At 43.0% G+C, this 23,060-nt stretch overlaps 1 protein-coding gene and 1 pseudogene across 1 annotated transcript in view; both read left to right on the forward strand.

Moving 5' to 3' along the window:
• Nucleotides 1-23,060, forward strand: part of LOC120524051 — a 658,450-nt pseudogene that overhangs the window by 516,896 nt on the left and 118,494 nt on the right.
• The window catches only part of cdadc1 (cytidine and dCMP deaminase domain containing 1), a 71,253-nt gene continuing 51,879 nt past the window's right edge, over nucleotides 3,687-23,060 (forward strand). Inside the window, exon 1 of the mRNA XM_039746516.1 lies at nucleotides 3,687-4,336. Coding sequence (XP_039602450.1) covers nucleotides 4,195-4,336 — 142 coding nt within the window. The 5' untranslated portion in view covers nucleotides 3,687-4,194. The remainder of the gene's footprint in view (nucleotides 4,337-23,060) is intronic.

Consider the following 23,060-nt stretch of genomic DNA (forward strand, 5'->3'; position numbering starts at 1 on the left):
GATCTGATTGTGGATGTTTTGAGCCATGGGATGAAAGACCAGTCTCCCTGGTGCTTGTTTTTTTGCTGATGACATTGTGTTGTGTAGCACCAAAAAAGAGGAAATGGAGAGGAAGTTGGAAGAATGAAGAATAGAGGGTTGAAGATAAATAGGAAGAAGACAGAATGCCTGAGATTTAATGGTGATGAGGATTAAGAAGTTAGCCTGCAGGAGGAGCTATTGAAAAGAGAGGAGAAGTTTAAATGTCAAGGATCAGTGGTAGCCCAAGATGGAGAATGAAACGCAGAGATAACCCACCGAGTACCATGTGGATGGAACAACTGGAAGTAGGTATCAGGAGTATTGTGTGATCAAAAGAATAAAGGTGATGGTTAAAGGTCAGGTGTTTAAGACAGTGGTAAGACCAGCAATGATGTATGGAGACAAGGCATGGACAGTAAATGGAATGCAGGAGAAGAAGAGGTTGGATGGGGCAGAAATGAGAACGTGGAGATGGATATGTGGAGTCACAAAAAAAGGACAAAAGAAGAAATGAGGGAATCAGAGGTACAACAAAAATGGGAGAGATAGCTAAAAAAGTACAGGGAAGTAGACTGAGGTGGTATGGACATGTGATGAGGAAAGACAAGGAATATTTAAGGAAAAGAGTGATGGGAATGGAGGTACAGTAGAAGAGAAAATGAGGAAGGCCAAGACGGAGGTGGATGGATAAAGTGAAAGAAGATCTGAAGGACAAAATGTCTGCCCAGTGAGCAGGTGGAGGAGCGAGCCGTAAAGAGACAGTTGATCAAGCATATTGACCACATATACAGATGCATCTCAATAAATTAGAATATTGTTGAAAAGTTCATTTATTTCAGTAATTTAGTTCAAAAAGTGAAACTCATATACTATATAATTTCATTACACCCAGAGTGATATATTTCAAGTGTTTACTTCTTTTCATTTTGCTCATTATGGCCTACAGGTAAATAAAACTCAAAATGCAGTATATCGGAAAATTAGAATATTACATAAGACCAATAAAAAAAAAAAAAAATTAATACCTGTGGTGGGTTGGTACCCTGCCCGGGATTGGTTCCTGCCTTGTGCCCTGTGTTGGCTGAGATTGGCTCCAGCAGACTCCCATGACCCTGTGTTCAGATTCAGCGGGTTGGAAAATGAAAGGATGGATTTTTAATACAGAAATGCTGGCCTACTGAAACGTCTGTCCATGTAGGCACTCAATACTTGGTCAGGGCTCCTTTTACATGAATGACTGCATCAGTGCGGCGTGGCATGGAGGCGATCAGCCTGTGGCATTGCTGAGGTGTTATGGAAGCCCAGGATGCTTTAATTGCAGCCTTCAGCTTGTCTGCATTGTTGGCTTTGGTGTCTCTCATCTTCCTCTTGACAGATTCTCTATGGGGTTTAGGTCAGGTGAGTCTGCTGGCCAATCAAGCACAGTGATACCCACCATGGTCATTAAACCAGGTATTGGTACTTTTGGCAGTGTGGACAGGTGCCAGGTCCTGCTGGAAAATGAAATCCGCATCTCCATAAAGCTTGTCAGCAGAGGGCAGCATGAAGTGCTCTAAAATCTCCTGGTAGACATCTGGCTGGGCTGACTTTAGACTTGATAAAACACAATGGACCAACGCCAGCACATGACATGGCTCCCCAAATCATCACTGACTGTGAAAACTTCACACTGGACCTCAAGCAACTTGGATTCTGTGCCTCTCCACTCTTCCTCCAGGTTCTGGGACCTTGATGTCCAAATGAAATGCAAAATTGACTTTCATCTGAAAAGAAGACTTTGGACCACTGAGCGACAGTCCAGTCCGTTTTCTTTAGCCCAGGTGAGACGCTTCTGACGTTGTCTCTAATTCAGGAGTGGCTTGACACAAGGAATGCTGTGACAGTTGTAGCCCACGTCCCTGATACGTCTGTGTGTGGTGGCTCTTGAAGCTCTGACTCCAGCCACAGTCCATTCCTTGGGAATCTCCCCCCAAATTCTTCACAATCCTCTCAAGGCTGCGCTTGTCCCTTTTGCTTGTGCACCTTTTTCTGCCAAATTTTCATTTTCATTTCATTAATATTCTTGGATACAGCACTCTGTGAACAGCCAGCTTCTTTAGCAATGACCTTTTGTGGCTTAGCCTCGTGTCAATGACGGTCTTCTGGACAATTCTCAAGTCAGCAGTCTTCCACATAATTGTGTGGCCTACTGAACCAGGCCCCCTTTACAGGTGTTTTGGGTTAATTAGCTGAGTGGAGTAGGACACCAGGAGTCTACAATATTGAACTTTTTCATAATATTCTAATTTTCTGAGATACTGAATTTTGGGTTTTCATTACCTGTAGGCCATAATCAACGAAATGAAAAGAAATAAACACTCGAAATATATCACTCTGTGTGTAATGAATCTATATAATATATGAGTTTCACTTTTTGAATTGAATTACTAAAATAAATGTACTTTTTGATGATATTCTAATTTATTGAGATGCACCTGTAGAAATGGAAAAAGATGAAGAGGAAGAAGAATAAGAAGAAGAAAACAAAGTTAGAGAAATTTGTTTTAAATTCCTCTATAGGTATTATCCTACCAAACACTACATGGATCAAATTAAAAAATATATATATTGGCCCAGATTATAATTCTTGCACAGAAAACGTTTTTGTGTTTATTTTTATTATGTTTGGTAATTTGAGGCTGATGACGGCAGACATTCAATGATAGACACTGAGGCCAGCAGTTATGTTAACTGCACATTTTTACTAAGAACTTTTCTGTAACCACTTGTCCAAAGATATCTCTTAACCCCACTGCGGCGCCCCCTGCTGCCTGGGAATACTACCAATCATTATTACATTTTTTTCAATACATAATTTTGGACCTGTCCCTACACTCAAGTATTCCAATAGCCTCACAGCTGATGTCTGCAGCCAGACCCATCTCAAATATTTTGGAAGGATTTTTCTAAGTTTGTCAAAAGAAAGGTTACTGAAGATTTCTCTTTATTTTTAAGGATATCCTGTTGCGTTTCTTATAAGTTTAAAACATGAAAAGAGAGAGAATATTATCTAGTTAATCTTCTTAATAACTGGTAAAATTTCACATTTCATAAATCTAACGTTATCAATTAGAATCCTTTATTTCTTACATTAGAAAGTAAAGTTAAATTGTATGTTAAGACCATCCCAACTTCAAATAAATAAAACGTTAAAAATAATGTGACGTGTCTCGCTGTTGCATGGGCTGCGGGGAGTGGAAGTTGGGGAGAAAGCGATTGGTGGGGGGTTCGGGTCACCACCTTAGAGCGAGCGGACAGTCACAGGGGTCCGGGTTATTTAACGGTGCTTCCAGGCAAATAAAAGAGGAGTGTGTGGTTGGCGAGGGCGGCTTTTGAGCTGGATAGGAGGACAGCAGGGTGAGGAGGGAGTGAATGGTTCAAGGGCAGGCAAGAGGCACTTGATTGGTCGTCATATCCATTTGTTTTTGTAAATGTTTTTATGTTTCTTGTACCATGGCATTTATAGAGTTGTTCTTTGTTGTACATTACTGAATCATGAAACTTCAGTATTGACTTTAGTATTCCTGGAGAGGTATAGCGCTGTGGAAAATCGTACCTGCGCATGCGTGCGCCCTTTTCCCAGGGCTCATGGCCAGATTCCCATTGCGATCTAATAGTATGGCGATTAAGTTTTAGGTTGCTGAGAGAGGCTGTTACTGACAATGTCTAACGTCTGCATCGTAACGTCTTCAGGCAAGCTTAGTTCTGCATCACAGCCGAACGGCACAGAAAAGCGAGCTTTAAATTCAGATTAATTTATATGTCCGTGCGCACGCGTGGTAACCCAACGCGTCTGACATTTATGGCCCAAACGGGATGCCATAGGCATTAGGTCAGAATTACGGTTATGAATCCCTGCTGTCTATCGCGGTAGGACGCGTCATACTTTAAATGCGGATGAGGGTCAAATACTCCGTTTTATGACCCGGACTGCTTTCCACCCTTAGGGCTTTATCTGCCCACTGCTCTGCACTGACGCCCCTCCTAGTCTGCGTCACTGATTCGTTCTGCCTGTCGTTATTCAATAGTGAAAGAAGCTGGGAATGGCTGGTGGATCGACACGGCGATTGGAGGGACAGGTTGAACCTTTTCACAGAAGGAAGGCGGAGTGAACGTCTTGCCGGCGCCTGTCGAATGGCAGCTACGAATCGTTTCTCCAGCAAGAGAGATACAGACCCGAAGAGCGCCGGCTGCGGGGACTGCGGTTGCTGCTGGGCCCATCAACGTGATGCGCGCACTCGGGAGACGAGCACGCAGACTGACACGAGTGTACAAGGTTAGGAGGGGGTGGGGTTCATGCTGTGTGGTGTGGTGTGGTGTGGTGTTCTGTTCTGTGGTGTTCGCTGGGCTCAGTACGGATACTTTGTAATGAACTTTAAGGACACCGGCTAGTTTAGCGAACAGGTGTAACCTAAGGCAGTAATCGTACGTACGGAAGGGCGATGGGGTCCTCTCTGCGTGGAGTTTGTATGCTCCCCGTGTCTGCATGGGTTTCCTCCCACAGACAGGTAGGTTAGGTGCATTGGCGATTCTAAATTGTCCTTAGCGTGGTGTGTGTGTGTGTGCGCGCGCGCCCTGCCCGGGGTTTGTTCCTGCCTTGCTCCCAGTGTTGGTTGGGATTGGCTCCAGCAGACCCCCGTGATCCTGTAGTTAGGATGTAGTAGGTTGGATAATGGATGGATGGAACGGCGATATATCAGTTCGAGGACACCTGGCTTAAATTTACATCTTCTCCCTGTTTCTAAGTGAGTTTGAACCGGGAGCCCCGGTTTCGACATGCATGTTAGGTGAATTGTTGATGATAAATTGGCCCGTGTGTGTTCTCTCCGCGATGGACTGGCGTCCTGTCTAGGGTTAGTTCCTGCCTTGCGGCCAATGCAAGTTAGGATAGGCTCCGGCACCCTCAGCGACGTTGGACTGGATAATCAGGTCAGAAAATGACGCAATGACTGAATAAACAAACCTGGACTGTTACCACAGCGTTAAGTGACACGACTCCTGTTTGATGGAATGTTTGGCGGTACGGCGACTCCTTACTGCAAGGCAGCAGCGCTACCACTGCGCCACCGTGCCACCCATCTAACGGGAGCACCTAACGATTTTATTAATAATAATAATAATCGTAGGGGTGTCCAGTTCCTCTCCTCGAGGGCTCAATTGACTGAATGCGCCTTTTCAAGTTGAAGCCAATTCTTGTTTATAATGACTTCAGTTTTTCCGCTCGTTTTGATACCTGCAACATTTATAGTACTAATTTCAGATTTTCTTACAATGTGATGTAACCGTGGGTCCCAGCAAAGATTAATTTTTTTTATATAACCTAATTTATCTTTCTAGTTTCTTTTTATTTTTTTTTAAAGTATCATCCTTTGTTTCTCTATCTGTAATTGTATTCTCGTGGTTTGGTTAATCAAGTGATCACAATATATTTGTGTGCATCATTAGTCTGTAATTACACAGAACCACCAAAAAGAAATCTACAGCTACTGAGCAGAGTCTGTGTGTTCCTCACAAAATCAAATTGGCTGATTTCAAATCTCAAGTCAGGTTGCCTCTTACCGTGTCCGGATCTTAAGTGAAGTGTACGTGTGCAAAAATTAAATTGAGTGTAATGCAGAACCAGTTTCGGTACTTGTGTACTAAATGGACGGCACGGACGGCCAGTACTCTTTTCTATTATCGTGACGCAAATTGGATTTTCGTTTTTAACATTAGGCACCCAAAGGGGACATTAACGTTAGGGACCTACTGGCAACTATGCTTCACCCCCACTAACTTTTTAAGGTTAGTATTTGTGGTTGGGGTAGGTCAGTCTAATAATTTAAACTCCAAATATTAAGCACAGAGCCCAACACTAGAATGAGTAGGAACTGCCGTCCGTTTAGTTCACAAGTACCCCAGTTTCTGCCCAACAGTCGTGTGACACCTCGCTGATGTATTCATTACATCAAAATGGAAGGAAATGTACTGAAATTACAGTGCCCTCCATAATCTTTGGGACAAAGGCACATTTTTTTTTCCTCGATTTAGCCTTCTTTTAGCCCTCAGAGGGCAGAGTGGTGGCTCCGAGGTTTGGGATCTGCACTGGTAATCGGAAGGTTGCCAGTTCAAATCCCGTAAACGCCAGAAGTGACTCTACTCCATTGGGCCCCTGAGGAAGGCCCTTAACCTGCAATTGCTCCATCCTGGGTATGATGTTAATCTGCATCCAGCCCTGCAGGGAGGTCCACCGATTTACAAGGAAAACTTGGAGACGGTGGCAGGATTGGCACTCCGGCCACTGAAAAAAGGAAAAAAAAAACCTCACACTGTTCCAGTGTGGTGCTGAGGTGCCACTTGCTGCACTTGTATCTCAATCCGGGTGGTTCGCCATGTGGTGGGTATGCCAACACGCTGTAAGCAGCTCCCAATCCTCCTCCTCCTTAGCCCTCTGCTCCACAGTTTAAAATGACAAATCGAGTAATTCAGACATTGTAATTAAAGTGCCCATTACAGAGTTCAATTGAAGGGGATTTGCATACATTTAAATCACATAACAATTACATTGTATTTATACGAGATGTGGCAGAAAAGTAATGAGACTGATTTTTTATTTGCCAAAGTTTTATTTTTTCAAACATCAATGTTATCCCCTTCAAAGTAGTTCCTTGGCAGCTACACACGATGGAGCGTTGTTCCCACTGTTGGTAGCGCTGGAAGTCTTCAACCGGTATGGTCTTCAGCATGTCCGTTACACTCGTTTGGATGTTTTCTAAAGTCCCGAAATGACATCCTTTGAGGGCATTTTTCATTTTAGGAAAAAGGAGAAAGTCACACGGACTGAGGTCAGGTAAATAAAGGGCTGGGGAACCATAGGAATGCCTTTTGAGGTCAAAAATTCTGTTATGGAGAGGGTAGTTTTTCGGCACCATTTTGGCACAGACCTTTCGCATGTGCAAATGTTCAGTCAAAATTTGATGAACGGTAAATCTGTTCAAATTTAATTGTTCACTCAACATTCTTAATGTTAAACGACGGTCTGATCTCACAAGAGTGTTCACACGTTCGATGTTTTCATTGGTTTTCGAAGTTGAAGTCCTCCCTGAATGGTGTTCATCTTCAACGTGTTTTCTGCCTTCCAAAATGATTTGTGCCAGCGAAAACTTGAGCTCGGGATAAAGAATGTTCCCCATAGGCCTGTTTTAACTTTTCAAACGTCACACTTGCCGTTTAATGGCACAACGTTGCTCCAAATTCCGCTGTTCCATTTTGCGTGACGCACAACCAAAAACACAACTTCGCTAATAGCAGTCACAAAAATCACGTAGTTAACGGAAGGAGTTGAAACTCGCACTGAGCTATGGGAGGGTACTGATACACGGGCTCTATCAAGGACAACAGCGCAGCGTTGCCAGATCGCTTGCAGTGTTGCCAGTCTCATTACTTTTCTGCCACACCTCGTATAGCACCTTTCCCATGCTCACAACACTTTTTCTACTCCGCCACCCCCCGATTTCAGGGCACCATAATATTTGGGACAATTGACATCACAGGTGTTTGATTCCTCAGGTGGGCTTCATAAGATACCCCAGCTTCCATAGTATAGAATAGAATGCCTTTTATTGTCACTATACACATGTACAGTGAGATTAAAAGCAGCTCCTTCAGTGCCGACATATATTTAGAACACAACAAGTAAATAGACAAATGGTGCAAAAGTTGCAAAAAACAGTTCTGCGACGCTCTATACAAATGGAAAGAATAATAACTAAACCGAGTTATTGCACATTATTTAAATACTGGAAAGAATAAATAACTATTGCACTATTGGGTTATTGCACAATAATGATGATCATGCGGTGGTGTAGCATAGTGGAAGCGGCACGCCCCGGGAGGCATAATTTCACAATAAATAATAATAATATCTTGTAAAAATTGGAACCATTTCATTTCAGATTTTTGTCGCTCCTACGATTTGGACCGATTTGAAATGAGCACGGAATTTTTCATTACTTATTCTGTGACGAAACTGGGGAATCCCCTTTCTTTAAATGAATGTATAATAGTGACATCTTGCTCATTGTAGCAACTGGCAACACCGTCTGTCCTCGGTACAGTAAAACATATATACATGACTTTTTTATTTGTAACCTGTACAATACACAATAATGATGATTGTTCTTGACAAAAAATTCTTTAGAATTACTGTATATTTTAGTCTTTTAAATTGAAATACCTAAATAAGGGGGCGGCGAAATTTTCCTCCGCCCCGGGCGGCTGACACCCACACTACGCCACTGTGATCATGTGCAGTGAGTAGTGGATGTTGGACCCTGACAGTAATGATATTGTACAGTACACAGATATTACACAGTTATTATTCAGTACCATTTAGATATTGGATATTGCACAGTTGATGGATAGAAGGAAGTCCAGGGGTTGGGGGGCGGGTTAGACTGTGTAGTCAGTGCATGTGTGAGTTTAGAATGATTATGACATTTGGGAGAAAACTGTTCTTGAGTCGGCGGCACGGTGGCGCAGTGGTAGTGCTGCTGCCTCGCAGTTAGGAGATCCGGATTCGCTTCCCGGGTCCTCCCTGCGTGGAGTTGCATGTTCTCCCGTGTCTGCGTGGTTTTCCTCCGGGCGCTCCGGTTTCCTCCCACAATCCAAAGACATGCAGGTTAGGTGGATTGGCGATTCTAAATTGGCCCTAGTGTGTGCTTGGTGTGTGGGTGTGTTTGTGTGTGTGTGTCCTGCGGTGGGTTGGCACCCTGCCCAGGATTGGTTCCTGCCTTGTGCCCTGTGTTGGCTGGGATTGGCTCCAGCAGACCCCCGTGACCCTGTATTCGGATTCAGCGGGTTAGAAAATGGATGGATGGATGTTCTTGAGTCTGTTTGTCCTTGTTGTGATGCACCTGTAGCGCCTCCCTGAGGTCAAACAGATCAGAGCCAGGGTGGGAGCTGTCCTTGATGATGTTTTTTTGCTCTGCTGAGGCAGCGTGTGGTGTAAATGTCCATCAAGGAGGGGAGAGAGCAGCCGATGATCTTCTGTGCTGCCTTTACTATTCGCTGAAGCCTCTCCCTGTCTGCCACGGTGCAGCTGCCATACCATACTGTGATACAATACAGTGGGTACAGAAAGTATTCAGACTCCCTTCAATTTTTCACTCTTTGTTATATTGCAGCCATTTGCTAAAATTATTTAAATTAATTTTTTCCCTCATTAATGTACACACAGCACCCCATATTGACAGACAAAAAGAAAGAATTGTTGAAATTGTTGCAGATTTATTAAAAAAGAAACACTGAAATATCACATGGCCCTAAGTATTCAGAACCTTTGCTCAGTATTTAGTAGAAGCCCCCTTTTGAGCTAATACAGCCATGAGTCTTCTTGGGAAAGATGCAGAAAGTTTTTCACACCTGGATTTGAGGATCCTCTGCTATTCCTCCTTGTAGATCCTCTCCAGTTCTGTCAGGTTGGATGGTAAACGTTGGTGGACAGCCATTTTAAGGTCTCTCCAGAGATACTCAATTGGGTTTAAGTCAGGGCTCTGGCTGGGCCATTCAAGAACAGTCACAGAGTTGTTGTGAAGCCACTCCTTCATTATTTTAGCTGTGTGCTTAGGGTCATTGTCTTGTTGGAAGGTAAACTTTCGGCCCAGTCTGAGGCCCTTAGCACTCTGGAGAAGGTTTTTGTCCAGGATATCCCTGTACTTGGCCGCATTCATGTTTCCCTCGATTGCAACCAGTCGTCCTGTCCCTGTAGCTGAAAAACACCCCCACAGCATGATGCTGCCACCGCCATGCTTCACTGTGGGGACTGTATTGGACAAGTGATGAGCAGTGCCTGGTTGTCTCCACACATACCGCTTAGAATTAAGGCCAAAAAGTTCTATCTTGGTCTCATCAGACCAGAGAATCTTATTTCTCACCATCTCAGAGTCCTTCAGGTGTCTTTTAGCTAACTCCATGCGGGCTGTCATGTGTCTTGCACTGAGGAGAGGCTTCCGACAGGCCACTCTGCCATAAAGCCCTGACTGGAGGAGGGCTGCAGTGATGGTTGACTTTCTACAACTTTCTCCCATCTCCTGACTGCATCTCTGGAGCTCAGCCAAAGTGATCTTTGGCTTCTTCTTTACCTCTTTCACCAATGCTCTTCTCCCCCAGTAGCTCAGCTTGGCCGGACGGCCAACTCTAGGAAGGGTTCTGGTCGTCCCAAACGTCTTCCGTTTAAGGATTATGGAGGCCACTGTGCTCTTGGGAACCTTAAGTGCAGCAGAAATTTTTTTGTAACCTTGGCCAGTTCTGTGCCTTGCCACAATTCTGTCTCTGAGCTCTTCAGGCAGTTTCTTTGACCTCATGATTCTCATTTGCTCCGACATGCATTGTGAGCTGTAAGGTCTTATATAGGCAGGTGTGCGGCTTTCCTAATCAAGTCCAATCAGTAGAATCAAACACAGCTGGACTCAAATGAAGGTGATCTCAAGGATGATCAGAAGAAATGGAAAGCACCTGAGTTAAATATATGAGTGTCACAGCAAAAGGGGCTGAATACTTAGGACCATGTGATATTTCACTTTTTCTTTTTTAATAAATCTGCAACAATTTCAAAAATTATTTTTTTTGTCTGTCAATATGGGGTGCTGTGTGTACATTAATGAGGAAAAAATTAATTTAAATGATTTTAGCAAATGGCTGCAATATAACAAAGAGTGAAAAATTGAAGGGGGTCTGAATACTTTCTGTACCCACTGTATGTCAGCAGGCTCTTGATGGATGAGCAGTAGAAGGTCAGTAGCAGGTTGGAGTCCAGGTTGTGCATTCTGAGGACCCTCAGGGAGTGTAACCCCTGCTGAGCCTTCTTGATGACTGCTGTGATGTTGTTCCTTTGGAGTCTGCAGTTGCTATGCATCAGTTGGCAGATTTTAGGTCCAATAAAAATTCCCACTTTCAGTTTAACATCTTCATTGGTCCCAATGTCTTGTTAAGGTATTTGCATCGCAATTTATTGTCCCCACAAAATTTTTCACGAGGCCCAGTTTAATGCACAGTGGTGAAAGGTGTGCTTTTGGTGGATCTGCTGCTGCACGTCGCTACCAGCCAACAGCGTGACCAGCTCTGGCAGGCCACAGTTTCATTTAGTAACAAGGAAATGGAGGAACGGAATTTGACACCACTGATTTGTAGCCTTTGAAAAAGCCTGTGCAGCTGGCAGTTTCCAGTAAAGAGGATCGCTTCAAGCATTGGCCTGCTTCATTGCTGCCAGGGTGGGTTTCATTTCTGGTGTCTGTGAAGGTAAAATGAAAGCAAAATCAGCCTGGCCCCTTCTAGTAACAGCAGCTCCTTCAGTTCAGTACGTGTTACATGTTGGAAGGGATGCTGAGCTGGCTAGTCTCAGAGTGACTGAGTATAAGGTGGGCATATTGTGTGCGTTTTGTATGTACAGTTGTGGTTAAAAGTTTGTGAACCCTTTAGAATTTTCTATATTTTTGTATAATTATGACCTAAAATATCATCAGATTTTTACTCAAGTCCTAATAATAGATAAAGAGAAACCAGTTAAACAAATGAGACAAAAATATTATACTTGGTCATTTATTTATTAAGGAAAATGATTGAATATTACATATCTGTGAGTGGCGAGAGTATGTGAACCACTAGGATTAGCAGTTAGTTTGAAGGTGAAATCGGAGTCAGGTGTAAACCCCCCCCCAGCCGAGGTGTTGCATTAAAACCTGGAATTGAAATGGATTTTTTTGGGTTGGGTGGGCTGTCGCCATTTGATTCATACAACATGCCTACCACATTGAAGGTGCAACATATTCTGTATTGTGACACAAACAATAATTAAGATAAGAAAACGGAAATCCTGAGCGTGCAAAGGTCTTCAACCTCCAAAGTCAATCCTTTGCTGCAGGTCTCCAGGTGAATGTCCAGGAGTGGGTGGGATTTTTACCCACTCCTCAAGGCCAAACCGCTCCAACTCCTTCCAGTTTGATGGGTTGCATTGGTGTCCAGCGATCTTCAAGTCATGCCACAGATTCTCTTTGACAAGATGTAATTACATCTTGCCTGAGTTGCCTCGAAAGCCTGCATATTGTAATCTTTGTAGTTTGCCAATAAAAGGTGTCATTTTGCTTGACTTCTCATTCCATCCATAATGGCTAACACGGTACAACACCCTAGTACAGTGGAAGCTCGGGTCACCAACGTCTCAGACCACGAACAAATCGGGTTACGACCAAAAAGTTTGCCAAACGTACGCGCTGATGATTTCCGCACGTGTTCAGTCTCTCCCTGTGCATCGAGCGAGAGATTGAGAGAGTGAGTGTGAGAGAGAGAGGGCTGGCTGCGTAAGGCTGAGAAGGCAGTTAAAGAATGTACCGGGCTTGTTTTTAAAGAGACTGATTCGAGCATTGTTTTAACCTCTGTGGTCCCTGGCTGGGGCTGGAGCCGGCGGGACGCAGGAGAGGCGAGAGGAGGCTTGTGCCTCCTCCAGACCGTGAGGGGGCGTCCGTCCTGGTTATGTTGGGGGCCTTGGGTAAAGGGCTTGGAAGCCCAGCCCTGTAGGGGCCCGTGGCCACCGCCAGGCGGCGCCCCAGTACCTTATTATCCCGGGAGCCCGGCACTTCCTGGTGTGGGGGAAGACGACAGGGGACACCCGGACGGCTCCCGGGTGCGCAGCCGGCACTTCCGCCACACGGGGGTGTGTCCGCGGGAGATTGCAGCTGGAGCCCATCTGGGTTCCTATAAAAGGGGTGGAAGAGGACTGGAGGCGGCCAGGAGGAAAAGAGGCACAGGACTGTGTGGCCTGGACATTGGGGGAATCGGTGCAAGAGGCACTGGGGTTTGTGTGCACGTGACTTATTTGTGTAAATAGTATTGTAAATAAATAGTGTGTGGTGAATTTAAGATGTCCGTCTGTGTGTGTCCGGGTCAAAGTTCACACCTCATATTTAATGAAGACTTTTTTCAATTGGATTTTAACCTCCACTTCACTTCTTTTTACAGCAATCAGTTCGTAGCGTGCATTGTTGCAATGTTACTTTTCTTGGTTGTTTATTAAATTACGGATTTTTCAAATGTTCATGTTTTTCCCTGTGCTTAAAACTCATAAAAAAAAAAAGTGTTTACAGTGAGCGGTACATAAGGCTATAGTATGAATTCTTGCAATGCTACTTTTCTCTGTTCAAGGTTTTCTTAGTGTTATTCAGTGTTTTTACATTTAGCTTACTATTATGCTATGCATTCTATGGTATCATTAATTGTTTTTGTGCTTAAAAATATATTTACACACAGTTTGTATGGTCTGGAATGGATTAATTATATTTACGTACAATCCTTTGGGGGGAATTACTTCGGTTACAACCAGAGTTTTGGAACGAATTACGGTCGTGACTCGAGGTTCCACTGTACTACAGACATACAGTACAAGACACTGTAATGTATCGCTACTACATGGAATTGAAGACCTGGTGGAAGAAACTGGCCAGCACAACACATGGACAGCAACATCATCTTCTTAACAAAATGCAAAAAGGAAAATCTAATCCCGAAAGGCATCATTGATAAGGAACCCAACCATACACAGATTACATCTTGCCTGAAGATGGGGCCTGCATATTGTAATCTTTTTAGTTAGCCAATAAAAGGTGTCATTTTACTTGATTTCTCACTACCTGTACATTCATGATGGCTGACATGGTTCAAAACCTTAGTACTACAGATATTGATATGTAAAAGAGATTTTATTTTCATTCCACTTCAACAATTCGGACTATATTGTTAAATCCATTACATAAAATCCAATTGAAAATCCATTTTAATTGCAGATTATAATGTGACAAAATTGGACAAGTGCCAAGAGGGATGATAGTTTCTCACAACACTGTATTTCCTGCTGCCTTAGACTTTGTCACTGTACACCTTTTTGAGAATTTACTTTTCTAGGTTGTACTTGCTTATCTATTATTTCTCATACATCTGTAACCTGCTTATCCGGTTCAGGGTTTTGGGAAGTCACGACCCGGCCTAGTCCAGTGCAGTGCAGTGTAGACTTGACTAATGCATACACCTTCACAGAGCCAGTTTTGATTTATCTTACATATATGACTTTAGGATGTTACAGGAAGACCCGCTTGGGATGATCAGGTTTGAATTCATACAGTTCTCAAAATGTATTTGTTTCAAAAATCTTAGTAGAGAAAGTACCGAAATGGTTTTTCAAGCAGATTCCGAACCATGTTGTATAGTAAACCATACAAAAATATAACATAGTAATATAACATCTATATATATAATTCACTAAGGCAAGACACCCGTGGAAAACACGCCGGAATTGGCGTGGATTCACTAAGCCACCGACAAGTAAGACACCTATGGCGCACACAGGGAGGAGCCACAGCCACCAACTCCAAGACCATTGGATACGACGACAACTCGCAGGGCCACGCCCACCAACTCGGGCACGACGACATAGAAAGATCAGCGTCATTTATATTCGTCTGTCGTAGAGGCCCCATGTACCTCCGAGCCACCTTGACTGTTCATAGAGACATGTTTCTCGCGGAGGTGAGTCGCCATATGCAGCGTGTGAAACAGTTTGCGAGGGGTATCCCATGGGATCCTTAAAACAATCCTTTACAACTGAGGTTAAAACACAATGAAGTAAGCAGTCTTTAAAAAACGAGTTTTCGGTTACGACGCATGGCCGCGTGCACCATAGCAAACTGTTTTACACGCTACATACAGCAAGTTGCATCCGTGACAAACCTGCGTCGTCTTCACTCATGGACAATTATATGTTGCTCTCTCCAGAGTTCCATCTTTTTATTCACTTTCTGTTGTATCCTCAAACCCTCCCTTTTTAGACAACTGTGTCTTTCCAGAAGTGTTCAACCATCAATAAATAATTATGCGGCGTTTGTTATGCCGCGGCTTCACTATTGTGTTCTATTTTGCTCTCTCCAGAGTTCCATCTTTTCATTCACTTACTGTTGTATTCTCACACCAACCCGTTTTAGACAACCGTTTCTTTCCAGAAGTGTTTAGCATTCAATAAATAATTATACATGACATTGAGCGTGTGTCTACCCGGCGCAGAGAGGTGTGGGTAAGCCGTTGAACCCCATTCGGGCTGCAACCCGTGGAATTCCCACTAAGTGCGACTCATACGCTCCCACTGGTTGCGTCCCTACCCTTTGTACACACCCCCCTACCACCTCGCTACTACCGTGGTCAGGTGTCTTGGTGGATTATATATAGAAAAGCAGCCAACGACTCAAGTGACGAGTTGGAGGTGGGCACATGAGCGGGCAGTGCATACTGAACGAGAATTCAGCAAACTAGCATGACGGAGGGAGGTGAATGGATGTCCTTCTCCTCTCCTCCCGTTCCACACTCCGCGCCAGTTTTTAGTCACTTCAGACGATTGTGTGTTGGTTCGTTCCGTGCATTGTTACAATGTTGCTTTTCTTGCTGATTTATTACATAACCGATTTTTCAAATGTTAATTTTCTCCCTGTGCTTAAAAATCATTAAAAAACCGGCCTGATTATGCGGCGTATGGTACACCGTGGGTTGTCTAGTAGCATAATAATGGTGATTGTCTAACAGTTGTCTGGCATAAGTATAGAAGCTCCTACAACATCTTTCATTCCCAGTTTTCCGGCTGCAGTGTGGTCTTCCCGACTTCAGCAGCCTAAACAGTTTTATTTCTGGGAAGACTCTGGGTATTTTGAGAGCCCTGACCAAGGACCACCTGATGGAGATATCCTGCAGAGCAGGCACTTGGGAAGTGAAGTCCCAATGGTGCGTTCAGGTAGGTACACAACCTTCTGTAGAGATTTCCGCACCTGGGGGCCGCCTTTATAAAACCCACATATGCACAGAATGGGGCATGAAATGTGCGTCTGCAACTTCCCACAGGATTTATAAAATTTATATAATCTTGAGGGAACCTCATAGTTCTGTGGCCCCTAATAAGGGCTGTTCAGCCCCCCTTATAGTCACAGTGAGAGTTGTGTCTGCCTACTCAGAAAAACATCAGCCCCATGTGCAGTGGGTGTGGGACCTTATCAGGGTTGTGCTTTGTCTCCTGTCATGTTTGTGACTTCATGACGCAATATCAAGGTGCACCCTGGGAGGGGATGGGGTCCAGTTTGGTGATATTAGAATTGTGTCACTGCTTTTTCAATGTGACTTGGTCCTGTTGGGTTCATCAGGCTGCGAACTCCTGCACACATTGGGATGGTTTGTGAATGAGTATGAAGTGGTAGGGATGATGATCGGCACCTTCAAATCTGAGACTGTGGTCGTCAGTAGGAATAAGGTGGACTGTCCTCTCCGAGTGGGAGGTGAGTTACTGCCACATGATGAGGGGGTAAAAGTACCTCGGGGTCTTGTTCACAAGTGAGGGGAAAAGGGATGGTGAGGTTGACGGACGGATTGGGGTGGGGTGCGCAGTTATACAGTTACCGATCTGTAGTGGTGAAGAAGGATCTGAGTCAGAAGGCGAAGCTGTCGATTTATCAGTCGATCTACGTTCCTACCCTTGCCTTTGGTCGTGAGCTTTGGGTAATTACTGAAAGAATGATATTGCAGGAGTAGGCGGCCACGATAAACTTTCTCCACAAGATGGCTTGTCTCTTCCTTAGAGACAGGGTGAGAAGCACCGACATCCGGAAGAGGCTTGGAGTAGAGCCACTGACTGTCCACATCGAGAGGTGGTTCTGATAGGGATACCTGAGAGACCTTGAGCAGTTTGCAAAAGAAGAGTGGTCGGAAAATCCAGTTGAGAGGCATAACAAGCTTGTTGATGGTTATAGGAAGCGCTTGATTTCAGTTATTTTTTCCAAAGGGCGTGCAACCAAATATTAAGTTGAGGGTGCCAATAATTTTGTTCAGCTCGGTTTTCGAGTTTTGTATGAAATGATGTTAGATTTGGCTTTTTGTCGCTGTTTGTTGTGTTGTTCCAATGCACATAAAGGAAGTAAACGTGTATACCAAAACATTTGTAATTGCGACAATTTACTAACTGACTGACTGACTCACTGAGTCATCACTAATTCTCCAACTTCCCGTGTAGGTAGAAGGCTGAAATTTGTCAGGCTCATTCCTTACAGCTTACTTACAAAAGTTAGGCAGGTTTCATTTCGAAATTCTACGCGTAATGGTCATAACTGGAACCTTCTTTCGTACATATACAGGTGCCGGTCATAAAATTAGAATATCATGACAAAAGTTGATTTATTTCAGTAATTCCATTCAAAAAGTGAAACTTGTACATTAGATTCATTCATTACACACAGACTGATGTATTTCAAATGTCTATTTCTTTTAATTTTGATGATTATAACTGACAACTAATGAAAGTCCCAAATTTAGTATCTCGGAAAATTAGAATATTGTGAAAAGGTTCAATATTGAAGACACCTGGTGCCACACTCTAATCAGCTAATTAACTCAAAACACCTGCAAAAGCCTTTAAATGGTCTCTCAGTCGAGTTCTGTAGGCTACACAATCATGGGGAAGACTGCTGACTTGACAGTTGTCCAAAAGATGACCTTTGACAACATTGCACGAGGAGGGCAAGACACAAAAGGTCATTGCTAAAGAGGCTGGCTGTTCACAGAGCTCTGTGTCCAAGCACATTAATAGAGAGATGAAGGGAAGGACAAGATGTGGTAGAAAAAAGTGTACAAGCAATAGGGATAACCGCTTGTACCCTGGAGAGGATTGTGAAACAAAACTGTGGGGGAGATTCACAAAGAGTGGACTGCAGCTGGAGTCAGTGCTTCAAGAACCACCACACACAGACGTATGCAAGACATGGGTTTCAGCTGTCGCATTCCTTGTGTCAAGCCACTCTTGAACAAGAGACAGCGTCAGAAGCGTCTCACCTGGGCTAAAGACAAAACTGCTGCTGAGTGGTCCAAAGTTATGTTCTCTGATGAAAGTAAATTTTGCATTTCCTTTGGAAATCAAGGTCCCAGAGTCTGGAGGAAGAGAGGAGAGGCACAGAATCCACGTTGCTTGAGGTCCAGTGTAAAGTTTCCACAGTCAGTGATGGTTTGGGGTGCCATGTCATCTGCTGGTGTTGGTCCATTGTGTTTTCTGAGGTCCAAGGTCAAGGCAGCCGTCTACCAGGAAGTTTTAGAGCACTTCATGCTTCCTGCTGCTGATGAACTTTATGGAGATGCAGATTTCATTTTCCAACAGGACCTGGCACCTGCACACAGTGCCAAAGCTACCAGTACCTGGTTTAAGGACCATGGTATCCCTGTTCTTGATTGGCCAGCAAACTCGCCTGACCTTAACCCCATAGAAAATCTATGGGGTATTGTGAAGAGGAAGATGCAACACGCCAGACCCAACAATTCAGAAGAGCTGAAGGCCACTATCAGAGCAACATGGGCTCTCATAACACCTGAGCAGTGCCACAGACTGATCGACTCCATGCCACGCCGCATTGCTGCAGTAATCCAGGCCAAAGGAGCCCCAACTAAATATTGAGTGCTGTACATGCTCACACTTTTCATGTTCATACCTTTCAGTTGGCCAACATTTCTAAAAATCCTTTTTTTGCATTGGTCTTAATTGATATTCTAATTTTCCGAGATACTGAATTTGGGACTTTCATTAGTTGTCAGTTATAATCATCAAAATTAATAGAAATAAACATTTGAAATACATCAGTCTGTGTGTAATGAATGAATCGTAATATACAAGTTTCACTTTTTGAATGGAATTACTGAAATAAATCAACTTTGTCATGATATTCTAATTTTATGACCAGCACCTGTATATGGCCATAGCCTGCAGCTCGGTCGCCGTGTGAGGCAGAGTTGCGTCCCTCATCATCACGCCTCCCACGTAATTGAGTGCCTGCCCAGGCTGTCTGTCAGCAGCAATCCAATAGACACGCTGCCGCGAAATATTCGCGGGTGAATGACTGTGCTTATGCAAACGAAGATGAGATGGTCAGGCATAGACTCGGCGAAAGTGTGAGAGAAACTTAAGTGCCGGGTCTTAGCTAACATTAAATAATAAATGCGCTCAGATTATTCACAGAACTTGCAATGCCGGAGGCAGAGGAAAACACTAAGGTCAGATTATTCCGTTATCTTATTGGAGAGAGCATCAGAGAATTGTGTCAGGCGCTGACTGGTGATGTAAGACCTGATGAGTTAACCATGAGCTTCATGATTCGTAAATTTGATGAACATTACAACCCGAAAATAAACAAAACTGTAGAGAGGTACAGATTTTTTTCAAGAAATCAGGCAAGGGGAGAAAATTATAGACAACTACGTCACAGATCTGACAGTGTTAGCAGGCAAATGCAATTTCGGGGAGATAAGAAGTTCCCTTATAAGTGACCGAATTGTGTGCAGAAACAGTGATGCAAGTTTAGAGAGGTGCATACAAATATGCAGAGACACAGAACTGTCGAAGGAGAACAGCAGAACAGTCACACGGGGTTCCCTATTCTATACTTCTCCCGGTGCATCTCTCTAAACCCTTCGTGCAGGAACATTATCATAAGGCTTAACAATCCTATCCTACTATTTTCGCTCCTTCGCTGTCTTCTCCCTTTTCGTTCAAAATACGCGCCTCCTTGCCTTTAGCGATTTGGGTAGTGAACACTTCGATGGATGAAAGCTGTTATCTTTACAACGGTTCACAAACACGGAATATAACTTGAACACAACACGTCCTTCAAATATGAACCTGATTGAAAGATATAATGACAATCAAATCCTTGATGACAGCAACACTCATAACAGTGACAAAACAATTACATTGACAATCATGTTACATTATTTTTAAAATGTTTTCTTTTTCATAACTTCTTTAACACACGACTTCTCCGCTGTGAAGCGCGGGTATTTTGCTAGCAGATGATCTGACTGCTTCTCTTTAGCAAGCGTTCAGCCCACCAAACCCCCTCTCCCCATTCACAACGCGAGCTGCAGAGACACAAAGTGGCAAAAGGACAACTACTGTACAGTCTTTTAAATGATTTATGTGCAGCGCAGCAAGCAGAAGACGCAGTGAGCCAGCAGCAGCAGCAACAAGCCAGCAGATGATCCAACCGCTTCTCCTTATACGTCCTGCGAGAAAGAGATTTAAACACGCCCGGGGCCGGAAATAATGGACAAGTATTGTTTTTACAAAAGTTTTAAAGTAAAAGTGAAAATAATGCATATGTAACAATTCCCATGAAAATAACAATCTCTTTAAATTGTATATCCAGTAAACCAAACCCTACGTATATATATATACATACACTCTTTGGGGTGCGAGCAACTGTTGCTTGGAGTGGCAGAATCCATCAAGGAAGAAAAATGAAAAACATTATTTGTACAAAATCTTAATTCATCTATCCATTCCTAAATAATTAAATGGGCAGGCTATTTTGTATCAGTGCAATACGCTGTTTGTTAAAACGGATGACTCACGCTCTTACGTGCAAGTCTGCGTGGATATTATGAACTATCGTATCTGTTCAAGTTCTATTTAAATTTTAAATAGAAGGAATTTTTATTTAGTCGACAGAAATATCTTTGGTAGGAATGTAAGTTAAATGTAGGCATCATTGCATAAATTTTTCTTCACCATACAAATGTAAAGAGTAAATTAGCCTTACATTCCAACCAAAGATATTTGTGTCGACTAAATCAGGGGTGTCAAACTCAATTGCACAGGGGGCCAAAATCTAAAACACACTTTAGGTCGCGGGCCGAACAGGATAAACATTTATTGAACACACTAAAACTAAACTTTTAAAACTTAACTTTTTTGAACATAAATATGAATAAAAACAGACAGGAATATTATTCCGGAATAAATCAACTCAAACCTTAAATAACTTATAATATTTTGCTCTCCATAAAAATATATCCTGTCTAAATTATACAAGTTAGAAATAAAGTAAACGTTAAAAGAACAAACATTCAAATTTCTTTACTCTTATGTAATTTTATATAAAAAATAAACTTAAATTTTAAATATCCCAAAAGATTTTGCTCTCCATAAAAATATATCCTGTCAAAATTATACAAATTCAAATATGAACATGCTGCATAACAAAACCTGGAAATATAAATAAAATGTGTTCTTTTCAGCAATAACAAATCAAATCATTCAGTTGTCTTTGCTCATATGTCATTTTATCAGAGCTGGACGCCTGGCATCTTTTTTTGGCAACAAGTTTGTTTCTGTTTGCTGTGAGGTTCTGTGTTGTGGAGATTCTCAGGATGGACTGCAGGTGCTCATCAGTGAGGCGACTCCTGTGTGCTGTTTTGTTAGTCTTCATCACTGAGAAGAGCTTCTCGCACAGATATGTGCTACCAAACATGCACATGGTTCGAGCCGCATTTCTGCGGGAATGGAGTGAATAAACTGTGCGGGCTGTGCAGTATCGTACTTTGCCTTCAGCGTGCCATTACACTGCAGCTCAATCACCTCCATCTGAATCTGCACAGGTGCAGTTTCCACATCGACGGCAAATGGGTTGTGAAACAACTCAAAATTCTTTTTTTGTTCTTCAAAGTCACCAAAGCGCCGTGCGAACTCAGTGCGCAGTGCGCTCAGTTTATCAGCAAAGTGCATACTTGGGAACACCGTAGTGCCGACTTGGTTCAACATTACTTGGCAACAGGGAAAGTGGGGCAAGTTGCACTGGTGCATTTGTGTCTCCCATAAAAGTAGCTTCACTTGAAATCACTTTGTGATTTTGCACGGTAAAACGTCTGCTGAAGTGTCAGATTCTTCTTTAACTCTTCTGCTTTCTGTATCTTGTGCATTGCATTCAGGTCTTTCAGGTTATCCTGATGTTTTGTCTCATAGTGCCGTCTTAGATTAAATTCTGTAATTACAGCCACATTAGCTCCACAAATGAGACACATGGGTTTACCGGCAATGTCAGTAAACATATACTCAGCCTCCCATCGGTTTTTAAAGGCTCTATGTTCAGAATCAACTTTTCTCTTGGCATTGTGTGGTCTAGCTTCGCAATAACTTGCAGCATCATAAGCTAGACTTGATTAACGCGGTAAGTGTTCAGCAAGGCAGCTGAAGCGCTGCATTATGGGATCTGTAGTTTATTGTGTTACCAGCGCTTCATATCCCCGGGCCATTAATAACAATAATACAGTATATAAAATGATCTCGCAGGCCGGATATAATTACACGCTGGACCGGATGTGGCCCGTGGGCCTTGAGTTTGACACATATGGACTAAATAGAACTTGAAAAGATATATTTTTTCGAATGTGATCGCGCAATTTAGATCAAGTTGATGCGCACTACAGTACATCAAGCCAGCGTGCTATTGTGGTTTTGCCTGCGTGCCTCAATAAGTTACCCTCCAATCGCTCTTACTTTTTTACCGTTCATCTAATGAATACACTGAGTATGGCTTTACCAAAACAATCATTGATGGCAAATAAAGTACAGTATCCATTATTCATGAAGCTTCAATTGGTGATCTGTCTTTCTACATTAACCGCATATTTTTTCATTCATCTCAAAGCAAGGGGGTGTGAAGGTAAAATGAATAAAAATGTGCGCTTACATACTCAGTGCACCCCTCTCGGGAATCGAACCTCGGTCGTCGGCACTAGAGGCGAAGGCTCTACCATTGCGCCACGGCGTGTGGTTTATCTATTTGAGCTTATGTAGATCGGGGTATATATGTACATATACTGTATATATATATATATACCGCTAGCAGCGAGAAGTAGTGTTAAAGAAGTTATGAAAAGAAAAGGAACATTTTAAAAATAACGTAACATGATTGTCAATATACAGTAATTGTTTTGTGAGTGTTATGAGTGTTGCTGTCATCAAGGATTTGATTATCATTATTCCTTTCAATCAGGTTCATATTTGTAGGATGTGTTGTGTTCAAGTTACATTCCGTGTTTGTCAATCGTTGTAAAGATGACAGGTTTCATTCATCGATTCGTTTCTTACTGCATCAATAAACAGCTCGTCTTCCTCTTTATGTGAG

This window comes from Polypterus senegalus, chromosome 2 (assembly GCF_016835505.1).
Source record: "Polypterus senegalus isolate Bchr_013 chromosome 2, ASM1683550v1, whole genome shotgun sequence".
NCBI lineage: Eukaryota > Metazoa > Chordata > Cladistia > Polypteriformes > Polypteridae > Polypterus > Polypterus senegalus.